The sequence below is a fragment of the Patiria miniata genome, unplaced genomic scaffold (genome assembly GCF_015706575.1).
Source record: "Patiria miniata isolate m_02_andy unplaced genomic scaffold, ASM1570657v1 HiC_scaffold_20, whole genome shotgun sequence".
NCBI lineage: Eukaryota > Metazoa > Echinodermata > Asteroidea > Valvatida > Asterinidae > Patiria > Patiria miniata.
In genome coordinates this window covers 1,325,019-1,335,672 of record NW_024037059.1, presented here as the reverse complement: position 1 = coordinate 1,335,672, position 10,654 = coordinate 1,325,019, and the positions used below count along the sequence as shown (strand labels likewise).

Genomic DNA, 10,654 nt, shown 5'->3' with positions numbered 1-10,654 from the left:
GTCTTGTGTTTACAAACAAAGCATCACACGTGATGCATCAGCAGACTGGCAATAGCGCCCTCACTTGTCAGCTGACGCTGCACGTGGTGGTCGTAGTCGCTGCTCATTTTAGGCGGTAAATTTTAAAATTGTTTGACAGGAATCACCCGACAAGTTGCAGTCTTAAATGCAATGATGAATGTTCGTCCAAGGACTGGAGCCAGCTGACACAAAGACATGAATGGTTGGTAAGTACGAAATGTTCTTTTCTATGCAAGGACTGTCGAGTGTCGGTCAATTTTTTCTTTTGACGATTGAAGCTGAAGTATTGCTAGCCTTAGTTTGGCGAGTCGTGGTTACGGTCACAGTTCACAGCAAAATTCACTTCTAATTTATTTGACTTAGCAAACTTGTTGGCGACATTAAGAACATGTAGGTATGTCTTAGATAGAGGACAGGGTTTTGTTTTTTTACGGGAAATTGGGGTAAAATGACGATGACGGCGACAAAACGCCATTTTTGAATGATAAAAAGCACCTTTGACTTAATCTGATCGAAAAAGCGGGGCGCGGCACGTGACTGCATGATCTCTCCTAATTTATACAATATAAATACACAGGCGGACATTTCCACCCGTAATGAATGCATTTCACTCCTCATTATTTGATTTACTAATACATGTAAGTTTATTTTGGGGTTAATTTACAATTTCCGAAGGCTTAGTTGATGCCTTTGACGCTTGTAACTTTATCTCTACGTGATTGGCTGGCGCTAGCTTCGATCACTTTGCTTATATACCGCCCTCTTGCGACGTACGTAGTAATAATTATTTAATTATGCAACAACAACTTTTTAACTTAAAAAAGAATGCCGCGTGTAAATGTATGTGTGTGATCGGCTTATAAGGAAGCATATTAGAAAATCGTATCGGCGCATACAAATTAAATTTGTATTTGAAACCTTTCATTTTTAGTGGTCACTGTCTTTAAATTCCCCTTGGCTTGATTAAATCGTAGTCGATTAATCATGATCCAGGACAAGGAACAAAACACGGAAATGCAAACATAAAATGTTGGGTTTTTATTCTTCCGACGACTTCTCTTTTTTGGGGGGGGGGATATTGGGAAGCATGCCAACACAGCATGAGGTATAGTTTCCCGGAAATCCAACTTAATTGCATCATTCTGAAATAAAATGGAGGATATATAACACGTTTTATTACTCTCACGACGATCTTTTTCTGTTTTCGGAAGAAGATTTTTATCAGTTGAGGAAAAGCCTGGCCAACTCTTGGAAACTATTCAAACTAACTCGTCAAAGGTTCCTCCTTTGTGAGAAAAGTTACCATATTGCTTCCGCACCACGTGCAGTTGAGCACTCGTTCGATCTCCCAGCGGTGGCATAACCTGTGGATTGGTATGGTACTAATCGGATCATGCTCACATTTGCCGGAAAAAGCTATAAAATTGAAATCCTTGAACCACTTCCGTAGGAAAATGTCAGTTCACAAATAAATGTACACAAATATAAAACGAATGGAACTTGTCAATTTATTAACCGGCATGGATAAAAAAAATATCTCCGTGTATAGTAATCATCGAGCCAGGTCGACCAGATTTAAAAGTTCTTTGAAATTTAATTTATTCCTGTAGATTTTTTTTAAGGATATTGAGCTTCTTTTTGTTGTTGCTTGACACGTATAGGCACGAAAGCCAGTGGTTCTACCACGGAGCTATAAAAAAAGTCTCCATGTGGTTCTACCAAACTTCCACATAAAAATATGCCAGCCGTGTTTTTCTTGGCTAAAAATCAAGCGGCAAAACCCGCCGTACTTTGGCGAGACTGTCACTGCTCGAGCTCGCAAGGTGCAACCTTTCGAACAAAATAAAATAAGTTCATTAATACCTTCCTCCAAGTACAAGTAGCGGGTCTATGGTTGATTAAAGTGCTCATGCAATGTACATTTCTCACAAATGTTTTCAGTGAACAAAATCATTTTTTGGTTCACAATTTGAAGGGAAAACACAAAAAAATTAACAATGTCTTCCTGGAATGACATCACAGCAACAGCAACTCAGTTGTCCGGAAAAGTATGGAACATTTTCAATGTTTAAGGAAATATTCATTTCATAAACTCCTTTTCACGCAAGTCTCGAGCTTTACCACTGACAGTGAAAGTTATAGGGTAGCCTGAGAATAGGGGCTAGGGTAAATTTGGGACTAGTAGTTGGTGGGCTGTCTGTACGTCTGACCTCATGCGACCTCGTCTCCTTCGATGTGGAACCACCGTACTTGTCACGCCTTGCGACACGTGTGGAAACACACCATGAAGGGGGACATTATGGCACGACAATGGCCGGCCTTGATATGATGCCGGGATAAAAACTCTCGAAAAGTTTACTTTGGGATTATTATAATCGGCTCCAAGCTGCAGACAACAACTTGTCGCCGGCTGAGCCGGGCAACAACTAGAGAGTGCAAGACCAGAAGTTACTCAACAAACGTCTGCGTGGATACCAACGTCAGAGCATTAGGAACATGAGGAGTCAAATTCTGCCCTAAAACTATAAACTTCGCCCGTGGCAGTCAAACATGAGAGGAAGTGTAAGGAAGTAGGCCCGTGGAATGCTTATTGATGTTGGGGATTTAAAAGCAACAGCGCCTTCAAGCGACGACAGGATTGGAATGTTTACGTCCGTGACGAAACCCCCTAGCTGCTAATAAAAAAGTGGTCACCGGTCCAGCTCGTTCACTGTTTTGCAAATTTGACACATTTTCTTCCGTCAATAAACAGTATAAAAACGGCCGAGTTGCCGACGACAAGAACATTTCGAGGAGAAATAAGTTTAATGTGACACTTGTCGGAACTTTTCAGGCGCGTAAACAACTTCTGGTCGTAAGCGACGACAGAGGAGAGTTCAAGCATGAAGGATTTTATGAAGAAGCTAAGGCAGCTTTCCTATACATTGCGCGGCTCGCAGTGTTATCATGCCGACTACCAACTGCGGAACGTCAACCACGTTAACGACGGTGGATTTCCCCTTCGTAGGTAAGCTTTCGCCAACCAATTTTGCCCCTAACTTTCTGCATTACTAGTTTATGTAAAGTGTTGTTTGAATGTGTATGGTGTTGTCAATTATACAGTGTTGTTAGCTTAAAATTATTGTTTAAAAATCGTATTGATGTTGAGTGACATTCGTTCGCCATTTTGTTCATAAGTGTCACTCACATCACAGGTTCACAGTGTCTTCACGTATTATTTTGTTTCCACTACATATATTATTAACTAACCGTATAGTCGGACTCCCTATTATAGCGGCATCCCTATTATCGCGGCATGGGAAATTTCTCTTTTTACAGTGTCAAAACTCCTTCAAGTGGCGATTTTCATCCAGTTCACCAGTCATCAAGGATTTTCTACCGAGTTTTATAAAAAGGACGATTAAAAATGTTGTGTCTTTCGGGACTTTTAACGATTTTAATAAATATTAACGTTTTCCAAAACTTGCAAAATTGTCCCTCACCGTGTCTGCTAAAAGGTACCGTTTATATTTTAACATAAATCTTTGATTGCGCTCTGTCCATGAAAGTTCCATTGTCTGGTTCCCATTCTTCAGCTGCAAATGTAAAATGAAGTCGAACGACGATATTTGCAGCGCGAAATCGTAACAACTTTTACGGGATCAAAATAAGCACCGCGCGTTAGCGAAAATAAAACGGCACACCGTGTAAAGTGAATGGCGCCCTCAATCGCCGTTCAGTAGACTTGCCTCAGGGATTTGTGTTCTCCTTTCGGGGAAGGGCAGGGTCTTAAGAAATCATCCTGCAGACATTTTGTCTTTAATCAACTTGAACGTTACAGGGAAAATATCAGACTTTATTCAGGGGGTGTTTTGGTCAAACATAAACTATGAACAAAAAAGTTGAGATCATTATAAAAACCACTTCCCGCATACCGCGATAATAGGGAGTCCACCTCTGTTCGCACACTCCGAGCATGTCTATTTTCACAGGCATCGTACACGGAATAAACCACACCACTCGTCAGTTTTTTTTATATTAATTTAAAAAGGAAGAGTTATACTACTCATAAGACAGGACAATTCTGGAAGGTTAGTGGGCAATCTCTATTCCGAACGAGAAACGTGATAAGTACCGCGATAATACGGCGTTCCATCCTACTCCCTAGTGATGGTCATTCATTGCAAATATGTGGAGAAAAAGGTGTAATAAAACTAGTTTTATTGAGAAGCAATCCCTATTTTTATTGAAAATCCACACACGTACAAATTAATTTTAATGAAAATAATAAGCTACTCTCTTTTGAGTTACTTCTGCACATGTGCACATCAAGTTTTAACGATTTACTTTTGTGGATAAACAGTTTGCTATACACGTGCAAAATCATAGTGGGGTACCAACGAAATCAAAGAAAAGATCGGTAATCCTTACTTTTAGGACCCCTTTCCTATATTATAAGGTTAAAAGACTCACCAAAACGGCTGACTAAATGACACTCAAAAGTGACATTCTGATATTTATTGACACATTTGAACATTTGGCAATGACACCTCTTGAATATCAGCAGGTTTGATTTTGTAGAAAGAGGGCAGGGTTTTGATTTATGAGGGGTTAAAGACGACGATGAAAAACAGAAAATAAATTTAAAAAGCAAGATGGCCAACTGCAAAAAAAGGTAGGAAAGTCACATTTTCTTTGAAAGTGCTTTCAAAATTATAACTAACATGAGTTTGTCTGAAGAAAAAAGACTTCTTTAGCCTGCAAAAGTCACTTTGGTACTGGACAGTCATCTGCAAAAGTCAGTTTTGAACAGAACTCGTACAAAATAGAGGTGTCCTAAAAGTAAGGATTACCAAAAGATCTTGTTTTGAAGTAAATGTAAACTTTCAAGTTTTGGCACCATGGTTTTAGTTGTTTTGTATGCTCCAACTTTTGTGCGAACAAAAGTTTCCATAGATTTTCTTTTTGATTCGATGAAAATTGCAAAATGTGGATTTGGTTACCACAGTAGTAACTCTGAAGTGGTTTATTATTATTATTAATAATCATACCACCCATTTAGTTTTTGTACACAGAGGCTAGAGAATTATTTTTTTTTTAAATCAAGACAATACAGAGCCATACATCATTACAATATAGCACTAACACGATTTTCATTTTCTGTTGTTGCGGGTTACGGCATTGCAGTGAAACAACATCACAAATTTATATTTATTTTATAGCTGCCCTGGCTATACCAACCAGATTGCTCGATCAGTTAAATGTTTGACTACCATGCCAAAGATCTTTTGCTCCAAAAAAATGTGTTTAGTGGTCAGAAATTGCCACAAAATGCACCACAGAGTGTCTAGAAACCAAAAATGTTTGCGCTTGCATTAGTTCTGATGGAAAGATTTCCATACGAAGTTCACTCAACTTCCCTCAACACCCTGTGTACAAACCCTATAAGATTGGACTGAAAAAATTCTAAGTGTTTTCTAAGAAAATGCTTGTATTTTCTCACTGCTCAAATTGACTTTGATGACATGAAATTGCTATCTGGGGGCTTGTTAGTCAATACAGAGGAAAATTAGTGAACTTCGTATATGGAAATCTTTCCATTCTGATCAAGCTCCTTGCCAAATTCTCACTTTCAAGTTGGCATTGTCCATTGTAGTTCTACATGCATGACATGTTCAAATGTATTGTATACTTTTTTGTAGTTTTTGATAAACTTTATTTTTGGGTAAACAATGGAGTGGTTAGTGTTGTAAATCAACATTATTAGCTCATCAGCCTCATTACACTTCCAAGTGATGTGTTAACCATGCTCCTGAGCTTGGAAGGAAGTGGTAAAGGCTCATCATTTGTGAACCTAAACTAAAGCAGGAAGCGTTAAGAAAATAAAAGCACACACAGGAACATGAGGGTCACATCAGGACAAAATTTAATGAGTAACAGGAAATGGTTATCACCCCTTGCTTGCATCCTAACACCCCCACTGCTTACACCTGATTAGTACTGTTTCCAGTGAAACCCAACACCTTATTTCTCCTGATTGGTGCTAATCAATGAATTCTGTAGTGGGAATTGGAAACCTTTTTTTTTTTAGTCTGGTGTCAATCAATCAGTCCGACGTCAAGCTGTGCGCCTGTGTTTATTTGACTGGGTGAGTCTGGGTCACACACCAGCTGGCGTCTGCTCCTGTTTTGTCAAGTAGCAGGCGACTTGTTGGAATTTGCACAGCTGCGATTCTTAATTCTACCACCATGATCATAACAAATTCACAACAAGTGATTTGGACTGTTTGCTTATTATTAGACTCATTACTGCAAGAATTTCCACCTTGTACATGAATTGTATGCTAAGTGTAAAACACAATGTGCTACTTTTGATCCTAAATTACTCTGTTGTTTACCAGTGGAATTAAACAAAACTTTCACATCATGTAAACAAGGCATGACATATTTTATGGAGTGAGTTGCATCAGCTTTGTGGAAGAGGGTGACATTTAAATGCCATACAAAGAAAATACTCACTTTGAATCAAACATTATTGTTTTCATGTGAAGTGGTTTAATAGGCCTACTTTTCAGAAAATGAGTGAAATCCTTCAATTGTTTGAGTTCCAAACAAGAACTAGACACGAGCATGCCTGATGCATGGTGTGTGAAAAGTATTTGTACTTTTAGTTCAGAATGTGAGTCGCATTTATAAATAAACTCGGTACGTTCATTTGCCGTGAACCAAAAAGTGCATTGCCAGTATCTGCCTTGTAATTTTTCATAATTACTCTTGGAGTCGAGGGTGAAGTTATTTTTGTACAACTACAAGGACGTTGAATCGCAAGTCTCATTGTTATGCAAATGACAGTGCGGGTCATTGAATCTGGGTCGCAAAGCACAGTAACATGCGTCGCATGTGTTCAATTGCCATTTAAAGTATTTTTTTAAAGTATCATTTATTCTGTTTCTATAATAAAAATTGAAAGGAATTCAAGCAGAACAACAGCCATCACCCGTTTCTCTGAATTGTGTGAACGGGAAATATGATACATTTACTCTCTAGTCATGCATGATACATGTACTCTCTAGTGGGCAAATGTCCCCTGCCCACCCCCGAAAAAATGATAAATTGAGAATGTTCCTGAGAAAGTACATGTACCAGGATTTCGAGAGCTTTGCCCCCCTCTAGACAGTCCTGGCGACACCATGCATAGCCTAAACTACTGTACAGGTCATGTGACATCACTTATAAAAATGTACACCATGTCTTAATCCTAGGGAGTAGAAATTATTATGCCAAAAAGAGCAATGTGCCAAAATACGATGATATATTCATCCAAGTTTGGATTCAGAAACAATGTGTAAGTGTGTATGATTGCTTAGTCATCGCTGTAAAAATTAACGAGCCAAATCAGATGGGAGGCCAGTTGCATTAGTTTATGAAAGTGATATCAAGGAACACCGCTTTTTTTTTCTTTCTGTAGTGTTGAAAACAATGGCGTAAATATAAAATACAGATATATAAAGGATAAAAATGTACATGTATGCCTAGTATACGGTACATGTACTGGTACTGCAGGAGTTTCAACTGGACAGTTTAACATTGTCCCCGTAAATTCCTTTTGCATGAAATTATCAAGTCTTTTGCATGAAATTATCAAGATGAATTGTACATGCAAGAAAAGGTAAGTTATCATTTCTGAGCTACCGGTACCGCTATGATTGTTGTGTGATTACTGGTACTATGTAATATGTTGTAGCAGTGTGGAAACAAACTTGATGTTCGGGGTTTATCAGAAATATGATCCCAAATGTGTTTGTTTTGGGGTTTTCTGGCAGGAGATTCTATACATGTCACTTGGTGGTCAGTCGGTCAATCTAGGTGTACCAAGAAAATTGACCAAAACGAAGCTCCCCCGTTCTACCAGTACCACATTTTAATTTTGAAAAAAAAAAAAAAGTAAACAAAATAAATTAAATAGGTCTACTTTATTCTTTAAAGAAATTGTTTGTAACAATTCAGAAAGATGTTTTTGAAATATTTGTAAATGGAGGCAAAATGTATATGGTAGGCCCTATTAATTACAAATTGCTATAAATCTGTCTGTTTTCTTTCTGACTGAAATGTTCTTTGATAGTTGATTGCAAAAAACCTTGTTTCCATACACCATGAGCTTTTAAGGTTTTATGAATTTTCATGTATCCCGGTACATGTGTACTGTACATTGTAACTTTATGTACATGTACCGTACACGTATACTACATGTACAATGTACATGTATGCATACTACATGTACATTGTATGTATACATAACTTTTACCCACTCAATTTGTGCCAAAAAGTTGCTTTCAGACAGGGACAATGATAGCACATTAGGGTGTGTTCCTCACAATGCAAACACCCAAACAATGTACCGATATGCTACGCATACTTCTTTGTGTTCACCCAATGCCAAAAAATGCAAACCCTGCACACATGTACTTTAGAGAATGATCCAGCTTAAAGCATGAGCTCCCACATGATTTCTCATTGCCAGATTACAGAGCGCCCTCATTGGTGTGGTATTAAGAGCCAGTAGCAGTCACTGACTGAGTTTCTTTGACACGTGTACACGTACAAAATTTTGTACATTGTAGCAGTACACATGATTAATTACATAGCTGAAGTCCTAACGGGGGCCATGGCCCCTCCCCCCCCCCCCCCCAAAAAGAACCCCTTGTTTGTTTTTTTTGAGTGATGTCGCGATAAAGGCATGCACTGCGTAGTACACCACCATCGTTTCCTCAAAAAAATATCAAAGTGGTCAGAAATTTCCTCAGATCGCACCACAGAGCATCGAAATCTCAAAATATTTTGGGGCCCTTAGTTAAGCAGGCCCCGTAATTTTTTGGACCCACTTTTTGGGGTCCCACCAAAAAAACTTTGCCCCCCCCCAAAAAGAAAATGTGTTCAGGATCCGCCCTTGTCGTAACCCTGCTCAATCCAACAGGATCCTACTGTTTTTCCGTTGGATCCTGTTGGATTGAGCAGTAAGCACCTTGTGTGTTCAAATCTGTTGAATTCAGCAGGCAACTGAAAACAGTCAGAGTCGAATTCCGTTAAATATGCCAAGTTGGACTCTGTTGGATCCAGCAGGAAACAGAAAAATAAGGCATACATGTAGTTGGATTCTGTTGGATTGAGCATGCCAGTCATTTTAATATTTTCAGGTACCCAACACCTTGGCAAGTTGGGTTGTGTGGGACTGTGTTGGATTGAGCAGGAAACTCATATGAGTAACCGTTGGACTCTGTTGGATTTAGCGAGGTATAGTCCCGGGGCACTAGGTTTGTTAATGAAGTTATAACCCTAATTTAGATCACTTAATAATGAAATGCTGTAATGACGAATCTTGGATAAAATAAAATCCATAATAAAAGCCTCTTTAATATTCAACCCATAGCTTGACACTGGTGTAACCCTGACACTCGGACAGTTGGCACGCAACTCAAAGCAGGAATTTCCTGTGTTAAGTTAGTTTAACGATCATGAAAAGAGTTCAGCCAATGTCTTTTTTTTATGAAATTAATATTTCTTATCTTAGCCTTCCCTTTCAGGAAGGAAGGAAATTTGGTTTAGGACTTTAGTTTCAAAGTAAATTCTATTGTGTCTTTTATTCAGTGGGCTTTGTAGCTTTGTTGTTGTAGTATTATAAAAAGCTTCAATTGACGATTGAAAATTGTTTTCATGAGGGTTCTGTCGATTGGTTAATCACGGCAACTTCTTCATGAGCGGCCAGAATTTGATGATCATCGCAGTGGAATCTGTGGATTAACCTACCCTACGGATACCTTGAGTTATGACTTTGAAGTTCTGTCTTCGCTTTTCATTGGACAGTCTGACTTGAGAGAATGAACACATCACATTTTTTCAAAAGTGTTTTTCTTGCGCTTTCTGTAGTTTTTTTTTCTTGCAACTATTTGAGTGAGTTTGCCAAGTTCTCTGGAATGACTTTCAGCCTAATTCCAGGTTTTTGTGCATGATAAATGCATGGTATATAATTTGGCCTATTTTGCGCAACAACATTTGAGTTTGTGTTGGCAGTGCATTGAGGAAATTGACTTCATACTCCATACATGTAGCCATCAAGGAGTGAATGGAAATGGCAGAGTATCAAATGTGTGGCTAACAAGCCAACTATCATCATCATCCAGTCCTTATCCTATCTGAGAAGTTGTTTTAGCATCTCGCATGTTTCCTTATGGCTTATCCGCTGTTATTTCAAGCTGCAGTTATCAGATGGAATGGTCAACTGCACATAGCTTTGTTAAGACTTCTAGGTCCACAAAAATGACTTGAATGCGGGTGCACTATCTACTTTGTGTATGGTCATGCTCAAGTCAAGGTTTTCTGCAACTTGCCTCAGGTAGTGAGATAATACACCCCTGTTTACATAAGGGGTCCCATAGAGAGGAGCTTTTTTCAGTCAAAGATGCACTTACCCTGGTATCCCATCCAAAATTAATTTGAAAGCCCTGCCCTTGCCCATGGTAAGAGATACTTTAGTTGTGAAATCTACCACTTAGGGTTTTTTAACTTGAGTTTTTTTTTAACTTGAGTTCCGGGGAGGTCCAGAGCAATTTGATATGGGCACTTGCTGCTAGCACTTACAGATAAACTAGAGGTTTCCT

General features: G+C 38.8%; 1 protein-coding gene across 2 annotated transcripts in view; it reads left to right on the top strand.

Annotated features, from left to right (window-relative positions):
- The first annotated feature begins 201 nt into the window (after nucleotides 1-201).
- Nucleotides 202-10,654, top strand: part of LOC119728667 (kelch-like protein 8) — a 38,556-nt gene continuing 28,103 nt past the window's right edge. The window contains exon 1 of one of the 2 annotated variants that reach the window (XM_038200976.1): nucleotides 202-227. In XM_038200976.1, the coding sequence (XP_038056904.1) occupies nucleotides 217-227 (11 nt within the window). In that variant the 5' untranslated portion in view covers nucleotides 202-216. Of the gene's footprint in view, nucleotides 228-2,390; nucleotides 3,029-10,654 lie in introns of those variants that run through there. The other variant, XM_038200974.1, reaches the window with a different exon arrangement.